Source organism: Panthera leo, chromosome B2, assembly GCF_018350215.1.
Source record: "Panthera leo isolate Ple1 chromosome B2, P.leo_Ple1_pat1.1, whole genome shotgun sequence".
NCBI lineage: Eukaryota > Metazoa > Chordata > Mammalia > Carnivora > Felidae > Panthera > Panthera leo.
Window position 1 is genome coordinate 4,223,473 of NC_056683.1, and position 20,568 is coordinate 4,244,040.

Below are 20,568 nucleotides of genomic sequence, written 5' to 3' on the forward strand. Positions count from 1 at the left end.
CTCTTGCGTGATTTTGTAAATCACAGAAACCCCAAATCAGGGCGAACCATTCAAGAGCTCTATCAAAACATCGGTAGCAAAAAAAAAAAAAAAGAATTCTACAGATTTATTCTTTTAAAAGAAAAGTTTTAGTGCTGAGTCAAACTGTAATTGTTACAACAACAAGAAACAACATGGATGACGGACACAAACATTTACGGGGCACTTTATAAACAACACTCAAAACATGCTTAAGGAGCACTCTAGAGTTTGTCAAATCTTTCTCCACATTTTATCCTCCCGACATCTGTGATGATGGGGGGCGGGGCAGGGGTTCACACGATCACCATTTTGTAGTTGAAGAATGTGAGCTAGAGAAAGTTAAATAACTTGCCTGACATGGACGAGACGGCTTGTAGTGTGTGAAAATGGCACCAGTATTCGTGTCAGACCTAAATCTGAACTGTAGCTGAGTGATACCGGGCTGTTACGGCTTTCCTAATTCTACTTTGCTCGTGTATAAAATGGCAAATAAAAAAGTCCTTGCCTCCCAGGATCATTGAAGATAAAAGGACATTACACACGTAAAGTATGTAGTATAATGCCCAGCGTGCAGTGAAAGTTTCATCAGGGTGCCTGGATGGCTCAGTCGGTTGAGCTCAGGTCACGATCTTGTGGTCTGTGAGTTTGAGCCCCACATTGGGCTCTGTGCTGACAGCTCAGAGCCTAGAGCCTGCTTCGGATTCCGTGTCTCCCTCTCTCTCTGCCCCTCCCCTGCTCACACTCTGTCTCTGTCTCTCTCAAAAATAAATATTAAAAAAAGTTTTTTAAAAAGTTAGTCTATCACAGATCATATTATGAATCTGTTTCCACAGATACTACTTTTAATGATAAGATCTCAGTTTCTGGAAGCCAGCGTGATGCCATTACTATTCTGGTGTGAACAAGGACAAAGTGGCATTATCCTGGACAGATGGGTACAGGCTCTGTCCGCTCACATATTCACATCCAAGCCCAATCCACTAGTGACATCTCTCGTTCTGCTGCCGGCTGGAAAGTAGAACGGCAGGATCTTGTGAAACACAGAGAGGGGGGGAAAGGCAGCCACCTGAGAAGTTTCCAAAAGCAACTCCTATATTGACAGCACTCTGCCCCTATTATAACTCTAATTACTGGTTTTGCACATTACTCTAAGAAAGCTACAAGCAATGCAAATAAGATCGTGTAAGACAGATTATTTTCCTCGTTGGCATGAAAAGAAACACACTCTGGTCCAGACTGCATAGCAGTCCAGCCTTTCCAATAAGAATCTATACTCCTCCACATTCAGCTTAGTTCAAGCATTACCTCTTTGAGGTGACCTTCTTGATCTTACTGTCTTTATGGCCTTTACACCCCAAGCTGTGTTTCATGACATTCTTTGGTAACACCTAGCATCTGGTGGGGATCTCAGAAATTAAATGCGTCATAAAATGGTCAAGAATGCAGTACCTTTTAGCCACTTGGGTGTGAAAGAACCCCTTTGAGAATCTGATGAACACTCAACTCAGAATAGTATAAAATTTTGCATGTAACTTTAGAAGTTCATAGAGAATTAGAGGCACCAGACTCCAGATGTACAACTTGCACCTGACGGCAACCGCTACCCTTTATTGTCAGGACCTAGCACACCTCTTGGGACATCTCTAAAAACATAAAAAAAGTGTTACAAGCCCAGGGACTCACCGAATGTGGGTACTGAACAGTGCATCTTTTCTCGGCTAGTCTTCTCTCTCTCTGTTGCATTGGTTTGTCTACCTCTGCTCACTGTCCTAATTATGATACGTCCTAATATATTGTTAAGCAAGACTACCAACCATCTTGCTCTTTGTAAGCATCTGAGCTATTTCGAGCACTGTTTTTCCATATACTCAGAATTAGCTTTGTCAAGGTCTGTTAAAAATCTGTTGGAATTTTCACTGAATCGTGTCCAATAATAGATGAGTTTTGGAAAAACTGGCATCATGGGATCCCGTCTCTTCTACTCAGAAACACGACACACATTTTACTGTTTTAGACTTTCTTTTAATGGTTATTCATTTTTTTAAAGATTTTTTTAATGTTTATTTTAGAGACAAAGAGAGCACGCACAAGATGTGGAGGGGCGGAGAGAGACAGGGACAGAGGATCCAAAGTGGGCTCCGTGCTGACTGCAAATGGCAATATCTCATTCCTTTTTTGTTGTTGAGTAATATTCCACTGTGTGTGTGTGTGTGTGTGTGTGTGTGTGTGTGTGTCCGTCCATTCATCTACTGTTGGACAATGGGCTACTTCCGTATCTCGGCTATCGTACATAATGCTGCAATAAACATACAGGCGGATACATCTTTTCGAATTTGTGTTTCTGTTTTCTTTGGGTAAATACTCAGTATTGGAATTATTGGATCATATGGTAATTCCGTTTTTCATTTTTGAGGAGCCTGCATACTGTTTCCCACAGTGGCTGTCCCAGTTTGCATTCTCCACATCCTCACCAATACATACTTCTGGTCTTCTTGATTTTAGCCACTGTGTCAGGATATCTCCTTGTAGGTTTGATTTGCATTTCCCTGATGATTAGTGATGTTGAACATCTTTTCATGTGTCTGTTGGCCATTTGTCTGCCTTCTTTGAAAAAATGTCTATTCAGGTCCTTTGCCTATTTTAATTGGATTATTTTGGGTTGGTTTTTTTTTTTTTTGGTATTGGTATTGACTTGTAGACAAGTTCCTTACATATTTTGAATTCTCACCCCTTATCAGCTATATTATTTAAAAATATCTTTTCTTATTCAGTAAACTGCCTTTTTGTTTTGTTGGTGGTTTCCTTTGCTGTGCAAAAGCTTTTTATTTTGGTGTAAACCCCAGAATTTAATTTTGGTTTTGTTTTTCTTTCCTGAGGAAACCTATTTAGAAAAATGTTTCTTTGGCTGATCAAAGAAATTACTGCCTATGCTTCCTTGTAAGAGTTTTATGGTTTCAGGTCTCACATTTAGGTCTTTAATCACATTTTCAGTTGATTTTTTATGGTGTAATCAAATGGTCCGGTTTCATTCTTCTGCATGAAGCTCTCCAGTTTTCTCAGCACTATTTGTGGAAGAGACTGCTTCCCTGTTGTATATTCTTGCCTCCACTGTTGTAGATTAATTGACCATACAAGCTTGGGTTCACTTCTGAGCTCTCTATCCGGTTCCACTGATCTGTGTGTCTATTTTTGTGTCGGTACCATACTGTTTTCATCACTACAAATCTGTAATATATCTTGAAATCTGGAATTGTAATACCCCTGGCTTTGTTCTTCTTTCTGAAGGCTGCTTTGGCTGTCTGGGGTCTTTTGAGGTTCCATACAAATTTTAGTATTATTTGGTCTAGCTCTGTGAAAAATATAGTTGGCATTTTTGTGGGGACTGCATTAAATTTGTAAGTTGCTTTGGGTAGTATGGACATGTTAACAATATTGATTCTTCCAATCCATGAGCATGGGATATCTTTCCATTTGTCTGTGTCATCCAATATTCTCTATTATTACTTTTTAAAATTACTTGATCAATTACTGGTAGTCGTATTCAGAGTTTTCTACCGCAATGAATTTGTTGATTTCTTTTTGCAATTGTGTCCACTTGTTCTTATATACACGAAGCCCTAGGACGAGATGCATACACGTTTGAAATTATGTGTTTCTGGGAAACTGGATCATCCAATGACCTATTTTATTTCCAGTGAGGCCTCTTCTATTGTATCACTAGGTTTGGGTGGGAGCATTCCCCTGGTGTGGAGCTGAACCTTGTAGCGCAGAATGGTTAGGTTCATTGTCACCTGGCTAAGCCAGTGGCTCTGAGAACCCCAAATAATCTCAAACACTTCCTAATGACCTTCTAGGCAGGCAGTGAAACACCTGGTTTAGTGTCTCGGCTTCAGTTGTTATATGAGAAATCGTAACATGGATATTTTGCTTCCTGTCTGAAGCAGCACTGACCAATGGACCTTCCTGAGATGATCAGTGCCGTCCAATAAGGGAGCCACTAGTCACGCATGGCTATGGAGCATTTCAAACATGGCGAGTGCAACTGAGAAACTGAATTCTAAGTTTTTGAAAGTTAATGTTAAATTAAGTTTAAATGACCACATGTGGGTAACAGATAATACACTGGAGAATGTAGGTCTAACACTGATGTCCTAAACCTTTTCCTGAATAAAACTAGGATGTTAGATTGCTCTTCCTCATTCCCTATTGACTTAAATACTGGGTTCCAATATTTTATTTATATGTACTCCTAATTTCAAGGAACAGACTAGGTATTATACGATAAACTATACACTGTTGTTTATAGTCAATGTTTGTCTTTACCCACATCTGGTATTTTCCCTTATTATTCTTCCTTGCATCTCAGACCCTCTCTCTTTGGAAATTTCTCCTTTGCCCCAAAGTATATTCTTTAGATGTTTATTTAGTGTAGTCTAGTTACAGTAAGCTATTTCAGTTTTTGTTTCGATGCAAATGTTTTCATTTCATCCTTATTCTTAAAAATTAGGTGTGTTGGGTATAGAATTCTTGGTTTACACTATGTGTTCTGTATGTTCTCTCGGGAGCATGAAGATATTCTTTCATCATCTTTGGCTTCCACTGACTACTGATTTGAGAGCTGTCTTATCAGTCCTAATACTGGTCTTTTTAAAGCGAAGACGGCTTTGCCCTCCCTGTGGCTCCTTGCAATATCTTTTCTTTGCTCTCAATGTTTTTCACTTTTCGTTATGTGATTGTAGACGCGGATTTGCTCTTATCTGACATGGGTTATCGCTGGACTCCATGAACTGAAAGACTCTGGTCTTTCAACAATCCCTGAAATTCTCAGCTACCACCTCTTCAGTTGTTCCTTTTACTGTTCTCTCTTCCCTTCTGGAGATATAAATTAGATATAAACTTCCTCACTCCTTACAGTCTCCATTTTGTTAGGCCATGTTACGCTACCTTCAGACAATTTGCAGTAAGTGACCCTGTATTTGAAATGTGATAATCAGATTTCACTTTGCATGTATCTCCCCAATGACAGTTATGAGGGTCTCTTATTTCTTAACTGTAAAAACAACTAACACTACTCTGAAATCCTGCACAGTATTTGTAAAATAAATTGGGTGAATAGCCTTACCATGGCGGCTACACTCCCATATTCTTGCAGTGGGCCAAAGACTTGCTGTAATTCACTACCAGCCAATACAATGTCCACACTAAAGGGCCCTGAAATCTTTCTTTTGCTTTAGAAAATAAGTATAGGGAAATAAGAAAACTCAGAGAACTCTTTTAGCCAAATGGAGTTAATACCTGCGAAAATGCCATCGACACCCCTCAGGCCTCATTTCCTTCATAAATCTGAAATTTACCAGTGATGTATTTCACAGGTTACACTGGGAGTGAATAAGAATTTCCAAAGCCAAAACAAGCACTCTGAAATTTAAGACCAGAAGGGAAAAATGAAGGTTTCTTTTATGTTAAAACATTCAAATCCTGTTTATTCATCCACTATTACTGCTCTTACTCTGGGAATCAATGTTAGGATCAAAAAAAGGGAAAACAGGAGGAGAGTTGTCCTTTTAAAATACCTAAAACAGCCTAGTCCAGAGAAAATAGCACCTCGTTTCAAAGAGATTTCTCCAAACTTAATGGCTTTCTTCTCTTCCAGAAAGTCTGCTAAGAAGGTGGCTCACCTGGAGATTTCTTTTGCTTTTCTTAAAGGATATTTTTTTGAAAGATGGCTCGGAGAGCTAGTGGAACTTATTCTTACCCAATGTTCAAAATGTCTCCCGTTGGCCCTGGTGTAGGACAACGCTTAGACACAGGGACACCGCTGACCTGCTTAGAGCACGAAGCTAGGAGCAAGCCCGGGGCACAACCCCAGCCCTACTTGTCCCATTATTTGAAAATTCACTGCAATAAAAACTTAATTCTACAAAACCATCCATCCATATTAGCTTTTGCTAGTGCAACACATGAATTTGAAAGAGTTTGGCAGATAGAGAAAGGACTTCTTTTAAAAACAAAGTTGATATTAGTAGTGAAATAAAGAAGGACCACTGTAGTTTAGTAAAAAAGTTAATACGGATTCTAATAAGACACATTTTTCCGACATAATTTTAAGAAAATCAAGACACTGAAAGGCTGTATAAATAGACAAATGGGGATTTTTTTAAAAATAGTGAAACGATGTCCATTTGTCAGTAAACTAGAAGGAAACAGAGAGGAAGTAAACTGCCTGCAGTCTATTGAAAGTAGTCTACTGCACACAGTTAAAAGGAAACTCATGAGCAACTTTTCAGTCAGAGGTCGCGATTGAAGATTTGCTCTGATTCATGCCAGACATTCCCAAAGGGAAAGGAACTTGCAAGGGGACTGAAGAGTGAAGAAAACAAGCAAGTGGGGAATATCAAACACGGGCCACTGAGGAGCTGGGACCTCGGGGACCCAAGAGCAGAGAAAGGCATTCTCTGGCACACGCAAATAAGAAAGCCGTGATGGAGGCCCCCAGTGGGACTGGCCAGCATCAGAAGATGCGGGAAACGTCTATTTACAAAAAAATAGTTTGGGTCCTAAATATACTGCCATTTTTTCAGGCTTTTAAAAATTCAAAAGCTTTCTACTTCAGACCTCTGCCTTCTACTCCCTCCCAAGAATGAGAGGTGAGTCCACGGCAACCGCTCAGTGCACAGAGAAGGAAATGGGACAGAGGGAAGGCAGACAGCTTGTGGTTTCCACCAGTTGCGACAAACACAGTCAGCAGCTGTTCGACAAGGAAGGTCCTGTTGCCGTGTCTGACGTGGATTTAGATGCCAGCCAATTTTTGGCACGTAAGGAGTTCTCGCACATACATTAAAGGGAAAAATTAGATACAAATATGCAATGTATAAAAGAAATACAAATGGCTAATAACATTATTTGACTTATACTGCCTACTAAAAAGAATCCAAGGGACAGGGGTGCCTGGGCGGCTCAGTCGGCCAAGCGTCGACTCTTTATCTTGGTTCAGGTCACGATCTCACGGTCTGTGAGTTCGAGCCCCACATCGGGCTCTCTGCTGATGGCACAGAGCCTGCTTGGGATTCTCTCACTCCCTCCCTCTCTCTGCTCCTCCCCTGATCGTTCTCCCTCAAAATAAATAAACATTTTTAAAAAATCCAAAGGACAAGATGAACTTTTTGTAACCCTTTATATTGACGAATCTTAAAAGATTACTACACAAATACTGAAAGAGGGTGCAGCAAAGGCAAGCAGTTGCACATCAAGGTATAAAAGACCACTGGACCTACGAGTGGGTCAGCTATTGGCATTGACCCTAACTGGACTCATCAGAAATTAGACAATAAACAGGCTGGCTGCGAGATAACAGAAAATACATACTGGTCTCTGGCCCCAGTTCCTGGCACAGAGCTCCGAAAACCCTTGTAATTTCCTGGATACCAGGAGCATCTTTTGTTCTAATGGGGTGACGCTGGGTGGGCTTCTGAATGGTTCCGGATGAGGGCTGGTCATTGGAAAAGACCGAACCACGATTAGGAGGTAGGAGTTTTCAGCCCTGCTACACCTTCTCTTGAGAAGGGAGCATAAAAAATCCAAAAAGTACAGGGCGCCTGGATGGCTCAGTCAGTTAAGCATCTGACTCTTGGTCTTGGCTCCGGTCATGATCTCACAACTTGTGAGTTCGAGCCTTGCGTTGGGTTCTGCGCTGACAGCGCGGAGCTTGCTTGGGATTCTCTCTTTCCCTCTCTCTCTGCTCTCTCTGGCTCACGTAGTCTACCTCTCAAAATAAATTTTAAAAACTTTAAAAAATTTCCGGAAAGTACACGTTCAGAGAACTTCCAGACTGGTGAGCACGTGGAGGCACGGGGCGGGGGGGGGGGGGGGGGGGGGGGGTTGGGGGGTGGCTCTGTGACAAGGTGCGGCAGGTTTGTGCCTCCCCACGGACCTGCCCTGGGCCTGTCTTTCATCTGAGTGTTCATCTGTACCGTTCATCACATGCTTGAATAGACTGGTAGACGTGTTTCCTTGACTTCTGTGAGTCGCTCTAGCAAATTAACCCCACCTGAGGGGGGTGATGGGGGAACCTCTGATTTAATTATAGCCAATCGGTCAGAAGCACAGGTGACAACCTAGACTTCCTGTTGGCATCTGAATTAGGGGTGAGGAACAGTCTTGTGAGACTGAACTCCTAACCTGTGGGGTCTGAACCTTCTCTGGGTAGACAGAGTCAGAACTGAGTTAAGTTGTAGGGCACTCAGTTGGTGTCACAGAGAATTGCTTGGTGGGGGGAAATTCCCACACATCTGGCGACCAGAAGTGTCAGGAGTGAAGCTTTCGGTGTGAAAGTGAAGGACAGACAGGGGGACAGAGGTTTCTGAATGCACTGGTACATCCATGTCATGAGATACTGTGTCGCCATTAAAATGATGGCGATCATTCACTTTCCTTGAATTGTATTCATGACCTAGTACCAAATATAAAAAGTATTCTAGCGTAATCATGTAGACGTAAAATTGTGCACAGAGACACGGAGTGTTTGGAAAATTCACTAAAACATGAAGAAGGACGCCACTCTGGGATCTCAAGTGGTTTTTACTTTCATTTCTTTTACACTTATTAGTACTGTTTCAACGTTTCACAGACTGAGCTTCCTTTCTTAAATAAGAAATAAATAAACAACAAAGATAGCATCCTTACATATCTTATCCTTCGTGGAGGACAAAACATTAGCTAACAAATGATCTGGCAGGACTCTACCAACCAGCTAGTGGTCCTTTTTCCGCCCCTTTGTCTCTATTCAGAATGGATCCCAAATAACCACGTTAAAAAAATTAAATAAAGGCAATACACAAACAAGAGCCTCTCTACGTCATACGCACAGGGAGACAACAGAGGCTTAAACTCCTAAATAATCCACATTTTCTTCCTCATTAAGTTAATTTACAAGCATAGTAATTAGCCTGTTGTGAAATTATTACTGAGTCCCACATCAAATCCCTATGAACCATAGCAATTTTGTTCTCAGAAGAAACCAAATAATTATAGAAACGCAGACACAGTTTTTTAAGGCATCCTTGAGCAGGCAGATTAGAAATGATGAAAACTTTTTGAAGGTAACATTTCTCTGTGTAGCTGTTTTTTGAAGCTACCTTAAGAAAAATCTAGTCTTGGGGCACCTGGGTGACTCAGTTGGTTAGGCGTCCGACTTCAGCTCAGGTCATGATCTCACAGTTTGTGAGTTTGAGCCCCGCGTTGGGCTCTGGGCTGACGGCTCGGAGCCTGGAGCCTGCTTCGGATTCTGTGTCTCCCTCTCTCTCTGCCCCTCCCCTGCTTGTGCTCTCTCTCTCTCTCTCTCTTTCTCTCTCTCTCAAAAATTAAAAAAAAAAAAAAAACACTAAAAAAAACTGTAAAAAGAAAAAAGAAAAATCTAGTCTTTGGTTACTCTACTCCCTTACATTTCAGAGGCTTTTTTCAGCTGGGGAGCCTGGGGACAAGTCTCTGCCACTTTGGGTGCCTTGTGACTTCATCTAAATCCCTATCTTTGTCTTTTAAGCTTCTTATAAGGACTGTTACCTCCTCGCCTAGCGGGAGTCTCCAAAGCAGCAGCACATAGGCACTGTAAACAGAGCTCCCATCCTCCTTCCTGTTCTCTAAATCAAATGTAGTCACACAAGTTATTTTTTCCCTAAAGCAGTCTTCTCTTTCTGCCTCATACGTAGAAATCCATCGTTCCCTTATCAGTGGTGATGGTAAAGTACATTTAGAGGTTTACCACCAAAAATAAAATGGCATTCTCTAGGTTTCACTTGATCTCATGATGTAAGAAGTTATTCCAAAACTTAGAAACGAAGCTAGAAAAGCACAGCATTCGCTCTCTACCACATGCACGTGTGGGCAGGTGCACGCGCACACACACGGACACACAGGTCTAGAAAACGTCAGTAGCTATGGCATGAAATACATAGCGAGGTCACAACGATTTCGTTTTCCAAAATAACAGAAACCACAAACCTTTAGTTGTTCATCTACGACTCTCGTGACTTCTCCAGCCATTGATTCCAGGGTCTCCTGAATTGGACCGGATAACGAGCCACTGGCCCCCGCCCAAGATGCACCACCAACGTGGTATAAGTTTGGTAACAACTGTAATAAAAGTACAAATCACCTCTCTGTAATTAAATAAGCACCAAAGTCATTGCAGAGTTAGTAAAAAAGGATGAAGAAATATTATTAGAGATTATGTATTCTTGATCAAAGGCTCTTTAATACAGATTTAGAAACAGGGGTCCAGCTTTGAGACCATAACCGTACGTTAGCTCTGTGCCCCTTGATGTCCTCATCTGGGGTACGAATGCCCAAGGACTTCCTACTCCTAACACTCCGTGATCGTGTGAGTCCAAGAGCAGAGCCAGGACAGGGCTCCAGGTTTTCTGACCCCATTAGTCAAGTCACACTTGGGGAACCAAATTCTACTTAGAAAGAAGCTTTCTTTAAGGTGCCAGAGGGGAGTTTCACGCCATCAGCTTGGAAGCAGAATGACTGAAGAAGGAGTTGTTCCTCATTTAAACGACAACCCTACCTCCCATTTATTCAGGGCTTGATTGCACTTTTTATCCTACTCAACTTTTTATTCTGTGTGTCGATGGCCGGTGATTCGGGTGAATCACAGAGAGGAAGCAAAGCTGAACTCCGTTCACTCTGCCCCTTGTTAATAACCTCGAAATCGGGTAGAAAGATTAACAAAAGGTGGAACTGGTTTCTAAAATGGAAATTAAAACAAACTTTTTTATTACACAAGTTTCTCACGTAGCCTGACGTGCTACTCACCGTTTTAGAATTCTTGGCATCACGCATGAGCCTTTCTGCTGATTTTAAATCTTCCTGGACGGCGTCTCCCGCACAGTTTCGTAACGAGTTGAGATGGTCCTGTACTTTCACACATATTCTGTCGATCATCTGCTCCATGCAGTCAAAATGGCAGCCGGCACCCAAGTCAGCACAGCCGGTGTTACGACGGAAGGAAACACAGAACGAATGAGCGGAACATTCGAGGAGGCAGCCTCCAGCCACTTATTTATTTATCTGTTCACATAAGGAGGCTTTGGCAACATTAACGCCGGTACCACATCTCAGGGACTGGAGTCCCTTTTCCTGCCTTAGGAAATGCAACACGTAGAACAAAAGTGCATCCTTCTGGATGATTCAGAATGTCACGGGTACTCGGTGACATTTAGCTAGGCAGTAACTCTCCTTCATTAACTTTTATTGAGTACCCTCTGTGTCAGACATAGTGCTAGGTACTTAGGTAACAGAGAAACAGAGTGTGCAATTTGGAGACGGCTGAAATGACTGCAAAACGGTGCCCAGGGCCAGCTGGTCTCCATGTGACAATCACAACATCGCTGGAAATGAACATTTTTAAAGCTAATTCAATTCTATCAGGTACTTTTCCATATAAATTAAAAGCCACCCCTCCCCCGAGAAAGCCAAGTTGAGGGTTTATCATATTAACATAGGCGACGATGATGTTTAGTTTCTATTCCATTGAAGCCCCTCTCCCAGGTTAACTGCATCAGAGCTATTTTCAGTTACTCCATGGACTTCAACGTGAAACCCATAGGGAGGTGATAGATCACTAGTGCGGACAAAACATACTACAGAAGGACAAGGTTATGTCCGCTCGTATTTGTATTTATAGAAGAAGCATGAAGAGAGCTAAGAATTCTAAAGAAAGAGATAAACAGCGTGGTCTGCAAAGTTCCTTCGGCATTTTGATCAGAACTGCAGGCTATTTCGTGTCCTTACAAAAGAATTAATTCTCCCAGAGACCTAACATATCCAGAGTCTCAACCCATCTGATAATTCATTTGGCAGAGGTGACAATCTAGCATTATTTTTATTTAAATTCCTGCTTGCTCCATTTTCAATGATCTCCTGTAACAACTATAGGAAGCCAACGTCGGCTCTCCTTCCCCCATAAATTCTGCCATAATAAAAACTTCACTGCGCTGCTCAGAAGACTTAAGGTCTGATTACATCTGGCCCGCCTTCCTCTTCTAGAAAGTCAGGTTCGTGACATCTACCCCATCTTCCTTTCTGGTGTATTACGAAGACAACCAGTAAAATAACACCACTCAAAGCAGCTACTCCCTTGACAAAGGGTCACTAATGTCAACATTAATGTACATTAAGAAGAGCTCCCATTACTATACAACGTACCGAGGTTACAGAAGGGAGGTATCTGGAACTCCCCACAGGAAAAAGCGGTTCTATGAATAATGCTTCTAACTAAAATCTAAGCTGCAGGCAGCGATATCTTCACCTTCTGCATTTTCACGATGCCCTGCAGAGAACTAACTATATATTTTTCAAAATCTTCTTAATTGATGTAAATTCTAACTCTTCCAACTGTTGTATTGATCTGTGCTTCCCGAGGCAAAGAAGGTCATCTATAATTCATATCTTCCCGAGAAGGAATACTTAATTTCACAAGACAAACCACATACTAAAAACGGAAGTGATATATGTCTGAGGCCACCCAAGACTAATTCAAGAGGCATGTGGATGAGGCACTACAAAGGTGGTCGTCCTTACTAATCAGGAGACCAGAGAAACTTCTGGAAGGTATGCCACCAGGCAGTCGCCAAGGAGACAAGTTTCCAGTGAACCCAACACACCACGGTCTTTAGGCGGAACTTTAAAAATTACGTCCAAAAGAAACATGAAAAGTTAGTTCCATTCAAATAAGACACAAAACCTCACAAGACTCAAAGAGTCCTCTGAACACATCCGCGCTAAGGTTTAGAACAAACAGCCCAATAGCTCGCGTCCAGATGCTTTACAACCAAAGAGCTCAAGGCCCAGAAAAGTTAGCCTACAGAAGATGACACAGAATGATTACATGGAGAGCAAACTTAGAATCAAGGATTTTGACTACCAGTTCAAATTCAAGTGCCTAAGGTACACAAATGTGAAAAAGAATAGAGACTAGAAGCTGAAAAACGATCATCCCTTGGGTTGGCCCATCAAAGGCCTCATAGTGGATGGCGGCACCGAGGCTCTTATCTTAACCACCCCAGTGCTCCTCTCTTCTCAAGCAGCCGGGGAAAGCTGTGGACCACCGCCATTTGAGAAGCTCACTTCCTTCTCAGGAAATGGATTCCGTCATTCGTGGACACGGTCTCCTTTATTTTGAGTCCCAATCCGCCTTCCCGTGTCCTTCCTACAGGCCCCGTGCCTTGCCCTGGAGAACACCCTGAACGATCATCACACACTCTCTTCCACGGGACTGTCGTGCATATGTTTCAACACAGCTATCTTTTCTTCCCTAATTCTGGTTGTCTTCGGGCTTCACATTCCTGGTTCCTCCTGCCATTCTACTACGGTGACAGTTTTACAGTCCCCAACCCTCTGCCCATGCCCGGCCCCTTGTCTGAATTTTCGCTTCCATTTACACACTCATGAAATACACATGCTCAGTGTGTGTATTTCCTTACTATAGAAAGTATTCTTTAATGTAGCACAAGTCACCGTGGCTCGTCTGGCAGCTGAATCATACCATGAACTCATATTTCTGGTAACTATTCAGGCTTTTTCAGATATATTGGGCTGTAGAACCCAAGTTCAGGACTTAGAACTATTAGTAATAAATGCTATCTTTGACTGCTCTCCACCTGTTACAAGTGTTCTCAGTTCCAGCAAATACTGTATTTGCAGAAAATTCTATCCCCCTCCACGTTAATTTCTTTATTCACTTTAAGAGAAATATACTGAACACCTAAAACAGAAAGAGATTCAGTCCTGAATGAGATGCGTCTTTTGCCAGCAAGCGGCTTAAAAGTCTGGAAGTGGAAAAATATTCACAAGTAACAGGAACACAAGACATAAAGGGCTACGTACAAGGGCACCCACATTCTGTTCACGCCCAGAAGTTTCACTTCCTACAGTAGTGCCTGCCACGTGACAGACCGTAAACACGTATTCAGTGAACGGAGGAAGGATACAAAGTTGTGCAAGGTTGGAGCCAAGGGAGGGATCACATCTAGTTGAGGTTGAAGGTGGCTTTTCAACTGGGTCCTGAAAGATGTGCCCAGATTGAGAAAGCAGAAAGGAATTCTAAGCAAAAGACAAAACATAAGCAACGGCACATCCAGATACCTGTTTCCTGCTTAGGAACAGGGGCACTTTACTGGGGGAGATGAGACTAGCAAGTTGATGGGCAAGATAGTGCGAGACTCAGGCACGGGCTAAGGAGACCGAACACAGTGTACAAGGCAGGGGGCATCTGTCCCCTCCTCCTCCCACAACTGTGAACGTGTAAAAATCCTCACCCGTAACACTCTTCGGGACTCAGCTTCCCTGCCTGAGGCACAGGACATGGGCTGCAGACCGCAGAGGGTGGACGCACCAGTTCTCACAGTACTTGCAAAAGAAGAGGCAGGCGTGAGCCGATAAAATACCCAAGAGCCGCCAATGGAATTGGAAAAGAAAGAACAGCTGGGCAGACACGTGGGCACAGCGCCCACTGGGTCGGTCCGTCAAAGGAGACCGCCAAGATGACCCCAAGGGTGGTATCCTCAGTGACTGGTGATGCCACTGAGATAAATGATAAAATCAAGAGTTCCAAGGGACAAGTTTCATCTCAGTGACCCTGTATCTCAGAGATGCCGCTCAAGTGGATGAAAAGATACGACTTTCTGGAAAGAAACAGGGAGAGACCCAGGAGTCCTCCACAGATGAGAGCATTGAAACGGTAAGAGTGGATGAAAGAGCTAAAGGAAATGAGCACTAAGGACAAAACGTAGACAAAGGACTGCATTTGGAAGATGAAAGGGTAAAGAGTCTTGTAGAAAGGAGACAGATAAGAACCAAGAGAGGCAGAAAGATACGCAAAACAGCACGCTGTCAATGAACCGGGCAGCAAGTCTTAGGAAAGATGAGGCAGCCAACAGTGACGACGATCATCGTGACAGTAAGAATAATGGCAGCAAAATACGTGAACGGTTCACTGCTGGGGAGCCAAGTACTTCGCAAGCGTTATCTCAGTGAATACTCTCACCACCTTCAGAATGGTCTCCCCATTTCACAGATGAAGAAAGCAAGGCTTAAACAGGTTTAAGTACCTAACATCAGTTCACACCCACAGGGAAAGCAGACACTGTCCTTAAATCCGGGTGGTCTACACTATCCTGCCTCCTCTCGTCAACGGATGAAGAGGGAGAAAAAGCTCGGGGACTCGGTGACCGAGACCCCTGAGAGGGTCATTTCAGTACACAGATGGGGACACACGTGGAAAGGTTACAAAGGGACATAGTAGGAAAGGAGTCCAGAAAGGGAGTATAAAAACCGTACAGGAGAGGCCGGAAGAGGCTGTTTTGAGTAAATGGCTGTAGGCGATAGAACTGCCCTCCCCCCTTTTTTCCAACGGTCAGAAAACTTTAAGGGTGAGAAGAGCTGAGTTTTGGCAATCTACCGGTAATTCTGGGCCTGTTTTTATAAATAAAGTTTTATTGGGAGAGCCACCGCATTCACGGTCGTCCTGCTCCCCCACGGCAGAGTTGAGTAGACGCAGGGAGACCTTCCAGGCTGCAAGGCCGAAAATATTAACTATTTGATTTCTTTTTTTTACAGAAAAGGTCTGCTGAGTCCTGATGAAGAGAGTTTATGAGGAGGAAAAGAAGAGATTGCAAGCGGAGGTGGGGTGAGATGTCGTAGGGGTCTTTCCTAAACAAAGAAAGACCATAGCAGTTATGAGATGCCATGGTTTCATGACAACATTTTAATCCCTTCCGTGTCACCCGGGAATGATGACTGGCCACGCGGCCGGCAGGGACATTCGTCGCAGAGGGTCTATTCTTTCTGTATTCAGACTTCTGGAAACTTGGAGAAGAAGTTTCAACAGGAAGGAGGTAAATCTCTCCTCAAGTGACCGAAACGATGATCATGTCTCAAAATGTGCTAATCATAATGTCCTAAGAAATCCCCAGAGAGAAAAGGTGGCAATATACCTACAACATAATGACTCAAATAATTCAGACCGATGCCACGCACACAGAATTAAACATCTGCATGACGCCTCCCGTGTACAATTTCCTCTAGGTTGAGAAGACGAAACTTACTTTTAAGAATCAGCATTAAAGGCTGCTGCAGTCATTTTTTCAGATGGGCAAAATCCCCTGTGAATGACGGGGAGGTCGGAAGGATATTGTAGTAAGGAAAGCCTGCGTTAAGACAGCTCATAAAGGAACCCAAGGCAAAGGTTCAACATAAGATTTTAGTGCTCTCGTCGCTTTTAATATTCACCACTAAAACCAGGAAGGAACGGTAAACCATAAAGTACTAAGCTAATATTAGTCCCTTGCAGGAAAAAAAAAATTAGATTTTTAAGGCATGGGTAAAGGCAAATTATTGTTTCCTTTCTCAAAACTCCACCAGTATTCATAATCACTATTTTTCTTTTTTTTCAACACGCATCACTTTACTTTTTCTTATACCAAGAATGTAGGTTTACTGTAAAGGTTTCAAAGAACACTGTGATGTAAGAGAATAAAACTCACCTAATCACACTCCCTGAGAACACATGAACATTCTGAGAACACATGAACATTCTGGTGAACACGCTTTCATAGACCTCTAAGCAGACCTAAGCAATCTTCCCTATAATTCTACCTACTTGGAATATTAGACACGATGCTTTTATTATGGACACTTTGCTTTCATTCTCTTTTAAGAGAAAGCAACAGCAAAAAATTAAAATGACAGCTGCTCTCTCTAAAAATAAATAAACTTTTTAAAAAATTAAAAAAAAAAAAAAGACGGGCGCCTGGGTGACTCTGTCGGTTAACCATCCAACTCTTGGTTTCGGCTCAGGTCATGATCTCACAGTTTCATGAGTTCAAGCCCCGTGCCGGGCTCTGCATTGACGTCACGGAGCCTGCTTGGGATTCTGTGCCTCTGACTCTCTGTCTGCCCCTCTCCCCACTTGCACTGTCTCTGTCTCTCTCAAAATAAATAAACTTAAAAAAATTTTTTTAAATGACATTTGCACAAGGTAAGAAAATAGTGCAAACCATTAAAAAATGGTCTCAAACAACCAACTTTGCCTGTCAGCCCCTCTCACCCGCCCAGACACTTTTGGAAACCTGCTGCTTCTTAAACTCTTCTGGTGGCTTCCATTTTTAATTTAAATAGTAGACTTACACTGGTATTTTCCTAATTATTTTATTTAAACTCCAATAGAGTTAACTCTATTTGTATTTTTGATTTAAGAAGGACAGATGGGGCAGCTGGGTGGCTCGGTCGGGTAAGCGTCCGACTTCAGTTCAGGTCATGATCTCACAGGCTGTGGGTTTGAGACCCACGTCGGGCTCTGTGCTGACAGCTCAGAGCCCGGAGCCTGCTTCGGATTCTGTGTCTCCCCCTCTCTCTGCCCCTCCCCAACTCATGCTCTGTCTCCCTCTCTCCCAAAAACAAACATCAAAAACAATTAAAACAACAAAAAGAATGATAGAAAAGAGGCTGATTCCATGAAATAAAAACTAAAATTTCAGCCTACCTACATTCCAACCCAACTTTCTCTCTCTCCAATTCCCAACTTTAGTTAGTATCAGTACTTTTACATTAAGATTCACAACAGTCACATTTCTTTTTTTTTTTAATTAATGTCTATTTATTTTTGAGAGAGAGAGACACAGAGCGCAAGCCCCGACGCTGGGCTCGAGCCCAGAAACCACAAGATCGTGACTAGAGCTGACGTCGGACGCTCAACCAACCGAGCCACCCGGGCGCCCCCAGCATTCACATTTCTTAGTGGAACCATGCTTAGGCTTTCCCTTCCTGTCTGGGTTGATGTTAAAATTTTGCACCCGCTAAAATGCACTTACAGAATTGTGGAATCACGGAATACAAAGAGAAAGAAATGTAATCCTGTCTTTTAACCCTGCAGCTCCAAGTGGATTGTCCCAAGTGGCAATTTTGCAAAGCTTTCCCTCAGCTTTTGTGACTTTAGGGCTTTCATTTCTGCTGCAGTTTCTTCCTTATACCTCATCTTGTGCACTCTGATTTTTATTGTTATGCTGGAGAATTTCCTCAACGAACTTTTTTGTTTTTTGTTTTTTTTTTTTTTGCATAGGGAATACTGGGGGTAAAATTTCCGAGTCCGTGTCCAAATACATTTTAATTCTGTCCTCATAGCTATTCGACAGAACGGCTAGGTGTAGAGTTCATGGTCCAAAATAAATCCCCCTCTGAACTTTGATGACATCACCTCATTTGCGTCTAGTAATTGGGATGGAGACACTAAGAAATGGTTCTAGTTTCCTTGTAAGACAGCCTTTTGATTCTCTCTGGCACCTGTTGTTTTTTTTTTATGTATTTATTTTGAGAGAGAGAGACAGACAGACAGACAGACAGAGCAGGCGAGTGGGGAAGGGGCAGAGAGAGAGGGAGAGACAGAATCCCAAGAGGAAATCCAAAATACACTTTACCGACAAAAGGCACAAAATCATCAGCGATTAAAAGTGCATTTCTAGCATTGGAATCAGCCTACATTTTCCTCCCTCTGTATCTTCCCCTAAACTCCACTTCAGTTTCTTGTCATTTTCAGAAACCAGCTCTCATTGTCCCACTGGGGATGACTCCAGCGACAGAAATCCTGTGCCCCCCGCTGCATGTCTGTCACGGGCGAGTAGGAGAAACCGGTGTCCTCTTACCTGCTGCGTGGTGCTGGTGACAATGCCCTGCTGCAGGCGGTAGGCCTGCTCTTGAAGGTATTTCCTGGTCTCGTGATTCCGGAGCAGATAGTTTTCTATCTGAAAATCAAGCACACGCACCTCTCAAGAACACGTGTGGACTCGGCAGACAGAGAAGTTACAAGCGAAACAGCCCAGGTGCTGAACTTGAAACCAAAGCACGGATTCCCAATGCCGCCTGTGCCTTGACCCCGGACACAACCCAGGACACGGGAAACTGGCTGTGCATTCTCGGTGTCTGAGTTCGAAATGTAACTTGCAGGGAATGGGAGTGTTTTCACGTGACTCGGTAGCCGACGGAGATCGGCAAGGGTTTCGGCGCTCACACGGTTCGAGGCCCCGTCCCTGCTTTCTCGCACACAATCACGGTCTCTCCCTCACGAGTCTTTAACCACTCAACCGTTCCAAAGCTACAGAAATAACCCCACGGTGTGTGGATGGTACCCACTGAACCTCTCAGCCTTTATGTGGCAGAACCCGCCAGCACTGAGAAAACTATTTTCAGGGAAGAAAAGGAGAAAATAGGCACAAGTTTGAAGGATACAGGCTGGCACAACTCAAAGACATACACCGGTTTCATCAGTCCATGGGGTTTTCATATGATCTCAAAAAAGGGACTGATTTTAGCACAAGTTGAGAAAATAAGAAAATGAATTTCCACAGAAAAGAAGAACGCTTGAAGCCGCTTGACCATCTGTGTTTTTATACACAATCTCCTATTAAAAATTCAAACGTACAAACGATAACTAGACTGAAATGAAGTGTTTAAGAACAACACGCAAAGTTGAACAAGAACTGCAGGGACTGAGGGACACCTCTGAAGATGTCTGTAAAGAATGACGTGAGATGGGTAATCGCACCATCTGGTTTTTTTTTCACAGTTGTTGTTTTCGTGTGTTTTTAATAACAACACTTAGCCATTTGGCTTTTAATTTGTCACTGTAGTTCCCTGGTTAAGAACTTGTAACAACTGTGAGGCTCTCAGTATTATTACACTTTCATTTTAATTTTCCATATGCTTAAATGACTACTACTTAATACCAATTAGGGACAATTAAAATACAGACTATAATTACCATCACCCCTGGAAACCATAAAGCAGAAGAAAATGTACCTTTCTACTAAACATAAATGAAGGAATTAAAAAAACGAAAAGATCCCTGAAATGAAACATCATTAAAGTGACACATTAAGACCACGACATTTTATTACATTAATTTTCTCTTGCTGCTTCCCGAAGAGTCATCTCTTTCCAAGGTGACATGATCATCGATGGCAAATGTTTCTGCTAAAAAACAAGATTCTTGGCTGAACTATGACAGGCACACACGTTGCCACCCAGCTTTGGACGCTTTTGCTTTGTTATTTGTTCTTTTTATGTGGCCTCGTGAAGCGCTGGCCGGGGGCCGGTTGTGGGAACAGCTTGTTTATTTAGGACGCTCAGCTCACGCGCAAGCCGTGCACCCAAGGCTGTCCCATGTGTTTCCAGGGCCTTCCCTAGGGCCACCAAGGGTGCTGCACAGACTAAGCTCGAAGGCAATTTTGTTTTAGAAAAAAATAATATTCAAAGCTCATTTCCAAAAGCCAGTACAAGGAGAAGGAAGAGTAACACTGTTTCAGTCACTTTAATATCAACCACACACACATCACCACTGAGAGTATTCACCATCTTGGATTAGCAGGGCAAACCTTCCTTCCCTGCGACGTTCCAGACCGAGGACAGAGAACCCGCCTCCCAGAGGCTGAGGACAGAGGGCCTGACTGAGGTCAAGTGCGGGGGCGGGGGGTAGGGTCCAAAGTGTCATTATCGTGT

General features: G+C 42.8%; 1 protein-coding gene across 11 annotated transcripts in view; it reads right to left on the bottom strand.

Annotated features, from left to right (window-relative positions):
- The window catches only part of CARMIL1 (capping protein regulator and myosin 1 linker 1), a 309,417-nt gene that overhangs the window by 74,058 nt on the left and 214,791 nt on the right, over positions 1-20,568 (bottom strand). For all 11 annotated transcript variants that reach the window (XM_042937729.1, XM_042937736.1, XM_042937731.1 and 8 more), the window contains 3 exons: positions 18,717-18,815; positions 10,834-10,962; positions 10,018-10,149 (listed from right to left, as the gene is read on the bottom strand). In XM_042937729.1, coding sequence (XP_042793663.1) covers positions 10,018-10,149; positions 10,834-10,962; positions 18,717-18,815 — 360 coding nt within the window. The remainder of the gene's footprint in view (positions 1-10,017; positions 10,150-10,833; positions 10,963-18,716; positions 18,816-20,568) is intronic.